General features: G+C 38.7%; 1 protein-coding gene across 3 annotated transcripts; it reads right to left on the bottom strand.

Moving 5' to 3' along the window:
• Positions 1-1,028: 1,028 nt before the first annotated feature.
• kctd15a (potassium channel tetramerization domain containing 15a) lies at positions 1,029-16,623 on the bottom strand. Of its 3 annotated transcripts, none has more exons than XM_067436443.1 (5): positions 15,926-16,623; positions 13,826-14,001; positions 12,631-12,775; positions 8,851-9,156; positions 1,029-2,907 (listed from the first exon to the last, which is right to left on the bottom strand). In XM_067436443.1, the coding sequence occupies exons 1-5, from the start codon at positions 15,935-15,937 to the stop codon at positions 2,749-2,751; spliced, it is 798 nt and encodes a 265-aa protein (XP_067292544.1). In that variant the 5' UTR covers positions 15,938-16,623; the 3' UTR covers positions 1,029-2,748. The 3 variants fall into 3 exon arrangements, with proteins under 3 accessions (XP_067292544.1, XP_067292545.1, XP_067292543.1); XM_067436444.1 differs by lacking the exon at positions 15,926-16,623 and adding an exon at positions 15,644-15,918; XM_067436442.1 differs by lacking the exon at positions 15,926-16,623 and adding an exon at positions 14,139-14,248.
• Between the last annotated feature and the right edge of the window lie 779 nt (positions 16,624-17,402).

Below are 17,402 nucleotides of genomic sequence, written 5' to 3'. Positions count from 1 at the left end.
TAACGTCCCCTAAAATTGGAGGATAATGTTACACTATATAACGTTAGAAGATAATATTAGAATATAACGCTAGCTAGAGGATAATGTTAGGGGAATGTTAGACTATAACATTAGAGGAAAATGTTAGAGCATAACGTTGTAGGAATGTTAGACTTTAACATATGGGGAACGTTATATGATAACGCTAAAATATTACGTTAGAGGAAAACATTAGAATAAAACGTTAGAAGATAATGTATATAACATTAAAGAATAATCTTAGGGGAATGTTAGAGGATAATGTTATGGGAATGTTAGAATATAATGTTAGACTATAAAATTAGTGGAACGTTAGAGGATAACGTTAAGGGAACATTAGACTACAACATTGGGGGAATTTTAGAATCGAACGTTAGAGGATAATGTTAGGGTAACGTTAGAATATAACGTTAGGGGAACGTTAGAGGATAATGTTAGGGGAACGTTAGAATATAACGTTAGGGGAACGTTAGAGGATAATGTTAGGGGAACGTTAGAATATAATGTTAGGGGAACGTTAGAGGATAATGTTAGGGGAACGTTAGAATATAACGTTAGGGGAACGTTAGAGGATAATGTTAGGGGAACGTTAGAATATAGCATTAGGGGAACAATAATGGGTTCATTCAATTTCTGAAAAAAACCAGCAAGTCGTGCCCTACTTTTTATTTTATTGTTAAATATTTTTGAATGTTTCATGTTACAGAGCTATTTTCTAGTTGCTATTAGTGCTCTTTTGATTAATTTTATAACATTTATTTTGACCTTGTAGTTTTTAATCAATATGTCATATCTCGATCTGCCTTCATCCGCTCTAACAACTGATGGATTATACCAAGCAATGAACCAAATAATATTTCACTTGTGTGTACGTCACTATACAAAGAAAATGTCTGTCGCTAATTCTGCTTAGTCTTGACTAGACCTAAGCCTGTTTATGATATTTACTTCAAACGCTCACTGTCATTATTTTCAGAAGTTTATCCGACAGATTCACCTACATGCTGTCAGTGGTTTAAAATAGGGAAAGAACTCCCAGAAATTTATTAAAAGTTCATTTATCAACACCAATTACAAAAAGAATATGACAATTCAAATAAACACATGCCTGACATACCACTATGATTCATATCAATAATAATCCATTACAAAAAATTTGTATTTAAATAATATACATTTGGACCATACTGCAATATACATCTCGACACAACATCCATTAGAGCAGTATTTAAATTAAGACTTTTGTAATGTCCGACGTGGCTTCTCTGACGGCCGTTGCACTGGAGGCAAGATGGTCTTTTTCATTTTCTTCAAAATCAAAAACCGAAGCGGCGGCGGCGCAGATGGTAAGTTGCATTCAGGGGGACCTGCGAAGTGTCCGTGAGCCTTTATGTACAATGTGCAACAAATCCAAGAGATTTGAGCAGCATAAAAGAAACAATGGCCAGCTAAGACAACAAATAGCATAACATATCTGTGACATTTCAGTGACCCTTCCTTTTGAAATGGTGAGGCAGAGAGCTTTAGAAATCTGTCTTATTAAATGTGCCGTTTTACAACACATTATGCAATTCAGTCTGTTTACCAGCCACCAAGTTAACCTTTCAAGTTTATTCTCCCTCAGTCTCTCCCCAAGTGGCTCTGATTGCACTGTTTTGCTAAGGGAGAGTGAGTAAAAGGGATTGTGGGAAAGTGACCTTAACTCCTGGAGAGAAGTCTGACCCGTAGCCCCGCCGTCTCCAGGCCTTAAGGGGCACAGTAATCCCCCTCTTCTCTGACGCTCCGTACAGCGCCCCCTGAAAGTGCTGCGTTCATTAACAATCCGACAATTTTCAAGAGGTGCCTTTGTTTTGGACACATAGGGCATTGTATCTACAAAAAGATGTACTTGAACCAGCTAGATTGTGCGTTCAGGGCTAGTTTTGAAGAAAACGGGCACTCGAAAGATGCAGCGATGCCATCAGACAAGCTCTCCCACACGAGTCCAGGTTTCCCTTTAGACATGCTCGAACAAAAAGCCTCTCTGCCCAGTGCTGAATGCATTACCAGACCGTCCGCTTTAGCCTCAAGTCAAAGCGTCAATGCGGCCAACTCCAGACCGCACTTACAAGCAAATGACTTCTGAGAACTGCTCTCATATCCTTCATGTAGCGAGACAACAGCAATAAACCTGTAGGTCATAAAAGAACTGATTTACATAGATGAGACTGGAAAATGAGAACATTAGATATCAAGATTAAAAATGGATCAGAGGACAGACTATTTGGTGGTTAATTTCACCCGGGAGCTTGGAGATCTGACTGGTGCATCATTTGAAAACGTTCTTCTAGCCAGAAGGTGCGTTCGCCACAAACGCAACTTCCTTGTAGAGTCCTTCTTGCTCTTTTACACACATAAAATGGCAACGTTATGTCACGGTTCTTGTACTGTGGAAATGTAGATCGAGTGCATTTTTCTCGAGCCGAATAAACAGTTAAAAAGTTCAACTCGAGGTCAGTAGCTGAAAAGCCATCCTGTGGCTCGCTTGGGTTTACAAAGAATCTTTTGGAGAAGGTTTGGGGTCGTTGATGAAATTACTCGTACATTTACTAAGATTTTAGTCCTCTTGGAGTCCGAGGAGTCGAAGAAAACTCTTCTGGCAAATTAAGTCTTCTATTTGTCTGCTGGTTTTTTTTTTTTTTTTTCCTTTTTAAAGCAGACTGAGGTGTTCATGGTTGGTGCAAGAGCCAGCTAGTCCAGAGGCTCCTGTTTTATCCGGATGGGCGTGTGGCTGGTCTGACACCGTCTGTCCTCGCGACTCAGGATGTACTCGCTGAACTGGGAGGAGTCCACGCCACCGCCGCATGACGCCACCATGCTGAAGCCTTTCTGGAACAGTCTCTCCAGGACCTAGGAGAAACCAGGGACGCATTTAAATATCTTGATCTTTCAGACCAATATGAGAAACTCAGTACGTCATACAGTTGAATCCCCAGGAGGGATGTTTCTCAATATTCTCAGTAAAGATGTTTTTCTTACAATACGAGAAACACGGTATGACTTTTGAAAAGACAAACACCAACATTTTCTGGAACTGTTGTTCCAGGATGCATATGATTATCATTTGCTTGTAATATACTATTGCTTGTTTCTGCTTCTTCTTCGCATGTCCTTTAATCGGGAGATTCCATACCCTTTCAGAAGATGTGTCATAGCACCCCCTAGCGTGTAACAGTGAAAACAGAAAATTCTGTGTTTGGCAGGAAAAGAGTTAAACAACTGCATCATTCTGGAAACGAGGGGAGTTTTTTTAGTATTTTGAGATTAAGTTTTACATAAATGAAGTACTGCTGTCAGAATTACCATGTTAACACACACAATTCATTTTTTCTGTTTAACCTGTTAAAATATTTAACGCAATTAAAGCAGTGTCCTTTTTTCCGTCATCCTTTAGCTAGTGTTATAATATAGATTTATTTAAGTACATTTAAATGAGTTAAATGAAGTCTTAAATGTGTGTAGAGAGTTGTGAGGAAGAAAAAAAATATCTGGGTCATGTTCGTCAGGTCCTAAATTGACATTAAAGTGTCATTTAAATGTTAATCAAAGACCAAAGACAGAAAATCACTCACTGCTTCTTACTGAATAAATTTGTAGCTTTAATAAGAACTAATCTATATTCAATTTATAATTTATGCAGTGAAGACTGTGAAGTGTTTAATAACTTTATTCAATTTCTGTATCTGTTACCTGTTAGACCTAGCCTGACATGGTCAAACTCAAATCTAGTCAGAATATGAGTCTGAAACCGCTCGACTGGGCTGTGATTATGGGGTGTGTTTCAACTGAACCAGGAAAGACCTCAACTGGATAGACCTACAACCAATCAGAGTAACGTAGCGACGCATTGTCATTCAAATGTCAACAGACAGAGCTCAACTGCACTGTGTTGCCTAGTCTGCGTTTTTTTCTATGTCCGCGGGTTGAAGCGACTATTATGTGATATATATAGACCCATGAGTGCGAATTTTAGCAGGCAATCTTGCCAAAATAACACACATTTTACTCCCCAAACACCATTTTTCCCCCCGAGAAGCTATTGTTTAGGTCTAGTAGTTGGTGGATTTTGTTGTAAAAACTTGGCAACCCTGTTTGCACGCGCGCTTGGAATAAACAATCTTTGCTGGTGTTGTAAAAAAATAAAATAATGTATAGATACACAGAGTACTTACCAAACATGATCATCATTTCTGAGAGAAATAGTGAAGGTGAATGCATATACAAACAAGCTCTCCGTTTAGGATTCGAGTAAATATAATCCATTACAATCTGTCCGTCATCGTCTAAAGCCCGCCCTGATGGTTTCATTGGTCCGAACAGTTTCTGTTCGGAGATAATTACTCCTCTATAGAGCGATGCCAGACCGAACTGCCCAACCTAAAAATGTTGTGGGCGGGGCTAAGTTCGGCTGGCATCCAGGCTATGTTAGACCCAAATCTTAAACCACAGTTTACAACGTTACATTGGCTGGGCCAATAGAAAAGATGAGCAGTGATATATTGAAGGGCACAGGTAAATGTGGCATTTATTATAATGAGTTTATGTGAAGATTGTTTTAAGTTCACTTAAATTAAAAAGTTGTTATATTATTTAAAGCCAAATAAATGTTTAAAATGACTAGGGTAAAAAGTTAAAAAGATACCATAAAACAAATATTTAAAATATAAGCTAATGTCTTTAAGTTGTTTCTGCATTCATTTGGAGAATTAATGAGAAATTATTATAAAATATATTAGAAGTGTTAATATTAGGTTTAATTGAGATAATTCATGATTATTCACGGAAAAATGAGTGATTAGTTCCCTTTTTTAATCGATTGACAGCACTAAAATAAACTCCTATTTATGCTGCTTGTATCAGCACTTTATTTAAATGCATCAAGATGGCACCAGATTAAAACCTTTTTACGACAGTCTTTACAGGACCTAGAAGGAACCAGGGACACTTATCCGTATAAGTGAGATGTCTGAGATGACGCTTTTCATACAACAGTTTTCAAAATAAACTTTTTTAAAACATGTATGAAGCTCTATCAGTTGCAACAAGACAAACGCTGTGGCAAAACTTTCCGGAGCTGTGAACCAGGACCTAGCAGAAACCAGGGACAAAACTCACTTTGAGTTTCTGGAGTAAACTAATCATAATACTCTTTACATAACTGCATCAAGATGGCAACCCTTTTTGGAATAGTCTCTCCAGGACTTAAGAGAAACCAGGGGAGTTGTGTTTTTTTTTTTTGTATTTTGAGATGAATTTTTCCATAAATAATGCTGCTTTTTAAGCTACGCTATCAGCACTTGGCCTAACTGCATCAAGATGGCACCAGACTGAACCCATTTGCAACAGTCTCTGGTATTTGTCTGTATTTTGAGTTCGAGTTCTCTGTTATGAGAAACTCGGTATGACTTTTTTCGAAGTAAACTCCTATTTATGCCACTCTATCAGCACTTCACATAGTTGCATCAAGACGCATTTAAAATGTGCAATCTCAGTAACAGTGCTATCAACAACTTCACGCTTGCATTACCCTCAGACGTTTCTCACTCCAGACCATCCACCCGGGATGAGAAGGAGCGAGCAGACATCCCCTGGGCTGTTTACAGGGGTTTGATGCGGAGTCAAATGAGAATAGGCTCCCCCACTGACAGCCCACACTGAAGCCGCCCGGCTCTTTCATTACAAACCCAATACACACAATCTCGGCTACTGTCAGAGATCCCTCACCGAGAGACGTCTCTGGGCGGCCGCTGTCGCTGTCATTCCCGCCACCGCAAAAAAAGCCAACGAAATGTTTTATCTGTCGGAGTGCTTGTAGATTTTTTTGAAATTCAATACATGCAGCCTTGAGTATTCACTTACTCCTGCACTTCTTTCAAGTGTGCTTCACATGAAAATGAAAGTTCTGGCTCGGGGCTACAGAGCCAGATAAAAGTCCCTCCGCAAAAAAAAAAAAAAAAAGAGAGAGAAGAAGATGAAGACGAAGGAATCAGTTGAACTGCACAGGGCCTGAGAAAAAATGTCCATCTTTATCCTCACTTTGGAAGTTGAGGCTGCGGAGAAACTTGTAGAGGAAATGAACACTTCTTACGACTTACGCACAGATGAGGTATGAAAGACATCGGCGGATGATTCAAGGGCCTACCGTGCACAAAGAAAGATTGCGTTTTTGAAGCATCTTTTCTAGAACATACATCGCCATTAAGATCCATGTTAGGTTTCGGTTGCATCAGTGTTACGGGAGCGGGTTTTAACACACAAATCGTTCGACTTTGAAGTTCGTTCTTTCTGTGCGATTTTAAAACTTTTCTTGTGGATTTCGAAAATTCATCATTTGGCCGCTTGTGGAAGATTAAAGGGATCGTTCGCCTGAAAAAATCAAAAATTCATTCTTTTACTCGTGAAATGATATTTTCACTATTTTTTTTGTTGACCGCATTGACTTTCATTACATGGACAAAAAATCTTTTGTGTTCCAAATTTGAATTCTAGGTGAACTATACCTTTAATTTGTATTGAATCCATTTCTTTAATCCATAAAAAACATCCATATCTAGAGCTGTTCGTGAAGACAGAATGAACATTAGGTATATAGAGTGTCACAAGCCTCTCAAATATTCACGCATTGATATCTGAAGGCTTATGATTTTGACATTACACTCGCTGCGCTGATGGTTGCATCACTTACTAACTTTCTTACAGTAAACGGCTACAATTTCTTGGCAACAAACTCTCTCTCTCTCACTGTCTTTTTCCATATCTCTCGCCCTCTGTCATTCCTCTCTGATCTATCTTCTCATATTTCATAGGTGGGTTTTTGTGAACACCCGAGATGTGTGACAGACGGGGGTTTAAAAAAATCCACCCGCACGATTGAGTCGGTTAAGTGCAGTGTTGTTTTTTTAGCAGAAAAAATACGTGTTATCAGACACACTAATTAGTTATACAGTAAGTCAATTAGGCGTGTGTAAAAAAGTAGCGTAAACCAGTTTAGGTTGTTCAAAGAAACCAAAGTACAGTATTAAAAATGTAGCATGTGTGTTTAAAACGCTTCGGGCACAGAAATGTTGGAGCACTTTTTCAAACGGAGAGATTTGTCTTAAGGATGAGTTAAAAATAAATTATGCATATCATTTCCCTCTCTTCTCCTCTCGGTTTCATGACTACATATTCCCCACATTAGCATCGCCTCCAGGATTCAAGGTACCGGACATTGTATGCCTGTGTGTACGCTGGGATGTGTGTCGGTTTTAGCACCTTTTAAACAGCCAAATCGTGGGGCATAACTGCACCTTTGCAGCTGTGGAGCCACACCTTCATCCACACCTGCCTACTGCATTTCACACTTTCTCACATCTCTCCTTGTTGGCAGGCAGCAGTCAAACTGCCTCCAAGACACAGCAGCACAGCGTGCTTGATATCCCAGCAATCCACCGAAGCTTTTTCAAAGTCCAAGTCAAAACTTAAAAGTTCAGTGAACGCTTAATAATAGCTATATTGTTTGATTTAAATGTAGTTATTGATTTTATTTTAGAGCTTCTTGAGCATTTTTAATTGATGTGGGATCGGACATGTTGCAGTCCAGACTCGAACCACTATTTCCAAGTCGAGCACCGTAGCTCAATTTGTCTGGACTAAACTTGTCAAATTTGATTAAAACTATGCACAAATTGTTCCATTTTAAGTAAAAACATGTCAAGGTCACAAATTACCTCGAAATGATTATAACAATAAAAACACATTTTTTTGGGACTAGTCCGATTGACATTTTTCCTCTAAATCCTTTTACTTCTCCACCTTTTTTGCATCTCCCATTATTCTCAATGGTGATTTTCATTAGTATCTCATAATTGTAATACAATAGTTTTTAGTTTTCATGAGATACACCCAAGTATACTCTTTCATTCAAAAGTTTGGGGTCACTAAGATGTTTTACTTTAATTCAACAAAATGTTCTGTTACAAAAGACTTCTATTTCTTTTGAAGTTTCAGTTAATCAAAGAATGCATCACGGTTTCCACAAAAATATTAAGCAACAGTGTTTCCAACATTGATGGTAATAAGAAATGTTTCTTGAGCTGCAAATCAGCATATTAGAATGATTTCTGAAGGATCATGTGACTTATGCTGCTTTACCATCATATGAATAAATTACGTGACCTGAAATATGTGACCTGTGATGGCAAAATGAGTCGTAATAACACCAAATTTGACACCCACTAAGTCAACACCAAATATCTATGGGAAAAATATATATCCAACTTTTTTTCCCCATGATACCTACATTACATTAATACATTACACATACATTAATGAAACAGGCAGCCTATATATTAAAACCTTCTGTACCGCACGGATCTAAAGTAATGTGACACATCAGATGTTTTTGCCAAACAGTTAACCAAACATTCAAAGGTAACAGGCTATATGAGTATATCGGGATCGCATGCTGTCTCAGACGTCTTTGGATCTGTCAGTCAAGGACAAAGGAAAGGTACTCCTCTCCGAAAACGTACAAATAAAGATACTTTTAGATGTTTAATTGCTATGTGGTGCATTGGGGTTGCTAGAGGAGGGCTTAATGAACTCATTTTTGTGAAAACCTCAAAATCTGTAGCTCTAAAGTATCATGAGCGCATTCTGACTCATTCTGCCAGCACATATATTCAAACTGAAATTTAAGACTTTTTCAAAAACATAAAAAAAAAGTCTTAACCCAAACTTCTGAACGGTAGTGTATTAGTAAGTGATGACCATTGAATACTGCATTGGTATAACTTAATGGCATTGCTGTACCTGTACAGAATTGAGCCTGCAGTAGCCATTCAGTGGAAAGCGAATAACATGGGTTGGATCCTGGTTCCAGCCGGCGTTGACTGAATTGCACATGACGTCCCCGGTCTCTGGGAAAATCTCTTCTATGAGGGCCTTGTCCCCACTGATGGCAATCCTCTCGCCCAGGTCAGGGGTCACCCGCACCACCAGGCACTCGCAAGGCTGAGCCGCCCGCCGCTGCTCCCGGTCCTGTTTCCAGCGCTCCAGCTCTTTCACCATGGGCGTCAGCTGGTAATACCGAGCCTCCTCGTACAGCAGCTGGATCTCCTGCAGGGACAACACATGGAAGTGAATGTATGCACGGAAAGATACATAGAAGGATGAATGCACGAACAAACAACCAACCCATCCAGCAAATGATTGAATCAGCAGAAAACAGAGCAACTTTTGAATGAATGAATGAATGAATGCACGAACAAACAGAAATAAAACTGCACCAACAAACACATGAATGAATGAGCAAACAAACAAAACAGCCCCTTAAGCAAATGAATGAGCAAACAAAACAAGTATGCAAACAAATCAGCAAATAAACAAACAAACGCACAAGCTGACAAATGAACCAACCTCTGACTGAGTGAAAGAACAACAGAAGAAAAATCCACAAATAAATGACTGAAAAACAACACATTGGGCAAATGAATGAACAAGCACACAAACAAACCACCAGTAAGCGAATGAATAAAAAGTAACCCATCAACCAAATTAATGCAAACAAACCACCAAGTGGAAAAAAGGACTCTTGGTTCCCTTGGTAAATGAAATAAATGACAAACTAAAATATAAATAAATGTAACAAAAAAAACAATAAAAAAATGTATATAGAAATGAGTGCTGCCATCTAACATATGTTTAATTGTATATATATATATATATATATATATATATATATATATATATATATATATATATATATATATATATATATATATATATCACGATCAAATATCATTTCAGATTCAAATTTGACATAAGTACTTGGTATAATGTCAACTAGGTAAGGCAATACAAACTTACATACGTAGAAGGGAAAACAAAGAAAACAAAAGAAGAAATTCAAACCCATATAATAATTGAGTATAGTATGTTTCAAAGCATATGTCGTTTAGCATTTAGCATGAACCCAGACCAACACATGGAGCAGTTTTGCCCATCTGACCCATCTCTGGCCAGGACCAGGGCGAGGGGGGATGGAGAGGGGGAGGGGGGTGTAACGCCCCTCCGGCTCTCCCCTCACTCACAGATTCTCCGGTCGGACAGCACAGATTGCTGCCTCTGCCTGAGGGGTCCTTCACCCTCGAGCACATTTACCCCACTTACACTCGCCTTTCATTCACTACTAAACCAGATGGCATGGCGCCTCAGTCCAGCCATTACAAACACTACAAAAATGAAAATATTTCCAATATAAACATGGTGGTATGCATGGGAATATATTCAGGAAAAAATTAATAATAACCCAATACTACAGGTATTAATAATTGTATTAAATATATTATCTCAAACTCTTTATATGTTCCTCTGACCTATTTAAAGCCCAATATAATATTTTTAACAGTAGTATTAATAGAATATACTTTAATAACAGTATATTAAAAAGGTATGATTAAAGCATACACTTTTCAGAAAAGAAAAAAACATGCTTCAAAATAGGTGACAAAAATGTTGAGACCCCAAAGAGTGAGGTAAAATGCATGATGCAGGATGTCTGATGGATGTTATCGAGTTCACATTTTGTCAGTTCTCATTAGATTAAGAAAAGTCATGAAGCATTAACCCGATATTCAATGTTAATGTTTTCTGAGATATTAAAAGGGCCTTGGGGTCTCTCAGACCCCAAACATGAGGGTTAAAAGGCACTTCTGCTTGAAACGCTGATACCATTCTTTGGTTCTGCGCCTGGTGGCCTATTTCCTCGGTGGCCGTGAGAGATAGCTGTGATCTCGACCCTGCTGGCTCTTCATCTCCACCCTGTAAGACTACTCATTCCACTGCAGGCTACGCCACGGAGAACAATAGCACCGACCATCTCAGACACAACGCTCTTTTACAATTACCACAAGAAAAGGAGTTGTTTTCTTACCCACACCCCTCCCTCACCCTCTCTTCTTTCTCTCCCTCTTTATTCCCTATGTTCCTTTCTTTAGCCCATACTGGTGCTGACAACATGGATACAGAGACTTTAGGCCTTCGGGCTCTTGCTAATTCAAAGAAAAACAAGCTCCGCTTCTTTCCCAGGTCTGCAGTGAAAGCTGGGTATGTTTTAACAGGGTTCCTTCTGTGACTCACTTTTGGGAAAGAGAATGTAAAAGCAGAGTGAATTTAGTCTTTAGGCCATATCCATATAGACAAATGAAGCTGGATGCGCTACACGGTTTTCAAGAGCCAACTCTTCTAGAAGAGCAAAAACATCGGCAATTAAGCCAATAAGTCGAGCCTTATGGATACGCAAATGTAACATACCGAGCGTATCCCATCACTTCTAACAGGAGGTGCTGCTCTATCAGACAACCTTGTCACTCACCAGCTTCATCTACTCAAACAGATATACACTATATTCAAATGTTATTCAGCTGTTCTTTGCGGCTTCAACTGTTCTGTTGTTTCTAGGCCTTACAGACAGACCCAACAGTGGCTGAAGAGCGACTAGTTCATGTAGTCATTGAGTTTTCCTGCCCTCACAGGTCAGGGCATGGTAAGTTTGATGGGTGAAATGTGAAAAGTTAAGTATAATGGGATGTAATGATGTGCAGTTACATATTTTATGTTCTGTTATCAAACGGTCTCACACAGTGGAGGAAAGCTAGCCACGGAGCCTGAGGCGGAAATGACTAGTCTCACCCTAATTAATCCCATTGACACAAATACCTTTACCCATCTGATTTCTGACTGAGGCAGGAATAATACTTCACACTGAAGACTGAAAAGACTCACAGCTGTGTGTATTTGAAGTCAGAAATTGTATTTCACACTATTTTGACTTTTTATTTCACACTATTTTCACTATTTTGACTTTTGTCTGCTATGTTTGCCAGCAAAAATCTGTGAATCCTTATCTCAGGATGATCTGAGGCAATTTTGGTTTAGATTGGAGAAAGATTGCATGTTTTTGCTCTTAAAAATAAATGTTAAAAACGGGAGGTTTTGTAGCGATTCCATAGGAGAACCATTTATGTTTTGCTAAAGAAATTGACAAAATAAATGATGTGTGTCGAGAAACTTTTGTGCACTGAAAAGGTTTCACGGATGTTAAAGGGTCTTTATTTTTTAAGATTGTGCCAAAAGAGGATGCAGAAATCTGTTCAAAACGTTGCTAATGTGATGAATCTTGAAAAATGATCATTGTACTCATCAAGCATATATTAGATATTAGAAGCAAGAAGCTTAAGATAAGGTTGAATTATTCCAAGCACATGGTGTGGCCTAATAATCATTCTGTACTGAAACCATCATTTCTGTGGTTTTGTCAGACCTTTGGTTTTCACCTCAAGGTTATTGACGTGATGCTAAAAGACGACCTAAATAAAACATTTATTAACACTTTATTTTAAGGTGAAGTAGTTACACGTTACTACACGTACTTACTATATTAATAACAGTATATTATGCATAATTACAAATAACTAACCCAAAACCATACCCGAGCCCCAACCGTAACTCTATAGTAAGTACTTATTGATATTACTCAGTACTTATTTGAGTAAGTACAATGTAACTACGTAACAACTGTGTGGCTGTTACCTTGAAGTCGTCAGGAAGAAGCAGTTTGCTGGTTCTCAGGTAGCTCAGGATGTAGCGGAATATCTCTCCGTCTCTGTCGATAAAATAATGCTGCTTCAGACTGTCCAAAACAATCGGTTCTGTGCCGTTGAACAGGCGACTGATTCTGGGGGGAGAAAAATGTAAATCAATGATACTTTAACTTAAATAAGTTTTATGCATGTACTAAACTACACGAAGAAAGAAATCCTCTCCTTTCTCTTCACATTTTACATTTGAAATAAGTTTAAGGCCGAACAGATAAGTTGATTATTATTTTAACCTGATTTAATTGGCGGAATGGGGTCAAGCATTTGGCATTACGTTGCACGCTATTTCTGTTCATTGGATAAATCGGCTTTATCTTTGCAAAATGTTCTTATTTCATTCCCTCATCCTATTTCATCCTTCCTTTCTTTCTTTCTCTCTCTCTCTCATTCTAGAAACCAATGCAAAACACTTAATAAGAAAACCAATTCCCCCTTTTGTGCCTCGGGTGGTCCTTTTCTCATATGGTCTTGCCGTTCCCCCAGTTAGAATTTCACCATATAGCTTAAGGCAATCTTAGTTTTTCATCTCAGCCTCTTTTTTTTTTCTCCAAAAAGCAATTAAAATGCTGCCTGCTTTTCACCCTCCCCCCATTTTCCTCTCCTCCCTCCTTCTCGTTGCTCTCTCGCTCCATATCCATTAATAAATCAGAGCGAGCCACGCTCTCTGTTAACCTGAACAGATGTGGCAAAGCTCTCACACTCTCTTCCCATCTTGCACACACACACACATCTCTAACAGGTGGCGTCCCTTTACCTCCATTTATCCACAAACCTCCGTAGATTACAGTTGGGATGGATGCAGCAGGTAGGAATTGCATGACTCTACAAGTGGCAGTGGTAAAAATCATGTTTTGGACTAATCTTGATACACAAATTAGCTTTATGCCACTTAAAAGTACATCAACTAAATAAATCTTTGATTTATCGCTCTATTTATACATAAATGCATTGCTAAATTACATGTAACACACAATTTTGCACTTAAATAAACACAAAAATAAAGTTGGACCACAGAGTTACAACATAAATACTCTGTAAACATGACAGTTTTAAGTCAACGCCTCACCCGTCCCAATAAACCCCCAAAACACTCAGCATAAAATCACGACAGGTTGTCTTGGACTTACCTGGAGTCTGGGTATTTGGTGAGGGTGGCCAGACTGCTGGTGTACATGTGCCCGCCTACGTCAATGTGGACAGGAGCGTTTGCTTTAGTCAGCTGAGCCGGCAGTGGGATTCCCTGAGAGGCCAGAGGAGACACTGGGGACCGGGTCAAAGACAGCCGAGACATGCTCCTTCCCTCCTGTACAAACATCACAGTATCAAATAAACAGCTCCTGGTTCCCCTCTCCCCTTCAATCTCCGAGATCTAAGGTGCGATTCTGGCCTGCAAGTATGCGGGAGATCACCTTAACATCTTCCCTTAAATTGCGTTTTTACCTTAAGAATTAGCACCACAAGTCTAATTAAGAAAATTTGCCTGCCGTTTTTTTCCCCTCCTTTTTTCATAGAACCGGAGGGGAGAAATGGAGTGATGCTTATTAGCGAGCACGAAAGGGAGAGAGGGAGAGAAGGAGAGAGAGAGAGAGAGAGAGAGAGAGAGAGAGAGAGAGAGAGAGAGAGAGAGAGAGAGAGAGAGAGAGAGAGAGAGAGAGAGAGAGAGAGAGAGAGAGAGAGAGAGAGGGATGGATCCTAGTACTGTAGGTGTCTACCTCCGGGGAAAGAGAGGGAAAGAGTGTAAACTCCTAATTAAAGATATTGGGCGAATATGTGAGACTCAAAACACCTCATCACCAACAGCTTTTCAGTTCTTTAAAAGTTTCTCAGAGCAAAAAAATAATAATAAATCAACATTTTGAATCGAAATGAGGCTAAATAAGACTCAAACTTCCACAAGGTCAAACATAAAAATTGAAACGATGCTGCGTCATACTAAAGATTCAATTGGTGCTAAAGGACTATTACAGCTCTTTATATAAAAACCATAGGGAACATGATCCATGACTACTATTGTGGCATGAATCGACCTTTGTTTGGAGTAACAAAACAGATGGTTAAAGTCCCATTTCCAGAGGCATAATGCCTGGAGCAATGTGTGCTCAGGGACATATACTTCTATATAGGACAATGTATCCTATGTCTAGCCATTAGATTTGACTATGAAATGTCAAAAATGAAATATAGCTATAGTTAACCTTAATTTTTTTTTTCTTCTTAAAAGACCAACTACTTAATATCCTACAAGTTTAAACAATACGTAAAGACAAATATATGTAGATTTGTGCCCTGGGTAGCACTGTCAGGAGAACTGCCCCACTTTTCACAATATTAAAAAAACAGCCAATGAATGTAGTGAATCTACAGAGATATTTAAAGGCTATATTAAAATTGTCTAAAGTAAATTAAAATACAGAGTACATAATGTGACATAATGACCAGAAATAATATATTTCATATATTTCAACAAACCGAGCCAGTGTAGTCCAAATAACAAACAAACGACTCTTATGAGCCGGTTCTTTTAATGAATCAAACACTCAAAAAGACTCAATCAGTCTGACGAATTCTATACTGAATGAACAGCGGTTTGAATCAACATCTCACTCAGTTACTAAACTACAAGTTATCATTAAATTGTGTAGGCTACTCGGTGTATATATTATGCTACTAGGTCGGAAGCAAACGATGATAATAGATATCGTCAAAGTCAGAAAATATAGTTTGTGATGTTAAAACAGCGCCAGGTCCCTGGAGTGCGTAAAATAGCCCTACAACTCTCTGTACCGCACTTCCTGTACGCAGTGGGCATACAGTAGTGCTCTGACCTCTCGTTGTACACTCAAATCAGCCCTCCCTGATCTAAAACCGCAAAAGCACGACACACTGAAAACGAATGCAAAGAAGCACTGGAGAAACATTCGAGAATTTGACAGAATCCACCGTACCGTTTCAAACATTTTAGGATGTCCGACGCAATCTGAGGAGGATTGACTGTCTCTGATGAAGGTTGCTTGTCCTTTAGAATGAACTTTTCGTAATATTTTTTGTTCGGCGGTCACTCCACGAGCTCTTCGTACAGAATCCGGCGACAATTCCGTTCTGAATCCAGCGAAATCTAACGCGGCGCTATATAGGTCGCTGTGGCTTTAAAAACTCGTTTAAAACACAGACCATAGACACTTTCCACAAAAGCTACACAGGGGAGTCAGTCAAGGCTGCGTCCTTACCTTGGAAGACATAGCTGTAAATGTATCTTCAACCCTCTTTAAAACATGAGATCGATCGTGGCGTGTCTTAGCGTCGCTTTTTTTCTTTCTTGCTCCTTTTTTGTTGAAGCGTGAGAGTGCGTTGAAGGCACAGCGTTCCAGCCCGAATAACAGAGGACAGCTGAACAAGAATTCTTGCTCAAGGCTCTCCAAACGCCCCGGGGCAGGATTAGGCTACAATTAGCTCAACCCTGCCTGAGCTGGGGCGAGTTACAAGAACAACATTTGATCTTGCTATTCACATTTGGAAGTCTGCGTATATGCGTGTTTGAATCGCATTTATCGTCATTTATTCATCGCGTCTGAACAAAGATATGTGCACGCGCGAGGATAACGGTTTACTAGGTTACCTGTGTGCATTTGTTTAGCTTCAACGAGCATAAGAGAAACAATCTTTTGTTTTTAATCGCTTTACATTTACTGTATGACTGTATTACAGTTTCTGTAGGTTTTTTTTTTATCTCCAGTATTTTTTTTATATTTCTATTCACGCGGGTTTTATAAGAATGTGTCTTCTTAATTTGGTTTTAAAATGTTCCTCTCAGCGTTCTAATAATGTTCTGCTGGCCATGAAAACTAAATGACGTATATCGATATGCATTGTGCCTCTGCAAAAGGCGCCCACACAACCGCCTCGAGCCAAACGCGCCATTTCAATTTTTGCGCGCGGCTAGATAGAGATGTCTGCCTTGATGGCATACAGCTTTCAGGTGGAAGACATGCTCATTGTGCTGAAAAGAAAATGTTTTTTTTTTTTTTTTTTACAAAAAAAGAGAGGATATTTGACCGTTTTAGCCCTTTGTATTAGTGTTCTGCTTCTCTTGAAAATGTTTTGTGCCTTGACATCTGGCGCCAACCAGTGACCAAACTGAACGCAAAAAAAAAAAACGTTTTTTGTTTTTGTTTTTTTACACAATTTCCCACGTTTTTGATGTGTAGCAAGATAACGCTTACAAAACGCCGGCTAAAATAGGCTAAAAATAATACTAAATTAATTAACATACAAAACGTTTTAGAAACGGAGATGTTTTCAAGCGTCAGTATTATTTTTGTCACGGCAAAAAGCAAACCATGCCAAACTTTAAGAAAGCTTTAAGTTAAAAAATGAAATAACTTTCGTAGCTACATATTTTGGGAGAAAATAAAGCGACAAATAAAATGTTTGAAACACCTAAGTGACCTAAAACGCTTTTAAAACGTTTGTGCTGGGAATTCAAACCTACAAATTAGAACACATTATGATTTAAGATTTCCATGAATAAATAAAAAATAAGCCTATAATTTCTGTTGAGTTTTTTTTTTAAAGTGTTGTTGTTTTTTAAGTTTTGCAAAAGGGAAATGAGATAGAGCCCTTCTTACCACAAATTTGAATTTTAAAAATATATATTTTCCCAATTACATTCAATAATCTTTTGGCACAGAGCTAATGTTATCACCT

This window comes from Pseudorasbora parva, chromosome 25, assembly GCF_024679245.1.
Source record: "Pseudorasbora parva isolate DD20220531a chromosome 25, ASM2467924v1, whole genome shotgun sequence".
Lineage (NCBI taxonomy): Eukaryota > Metazoa > Chordata > Actinopteri > Cypriniformes > Gobionidae > Pseudorasbora > Pseudorasbora parva.
Note: the sequence above shows the minus strand (reverse complement) of the source record. Positions and strands in the feature narration are given on the sequence as shown.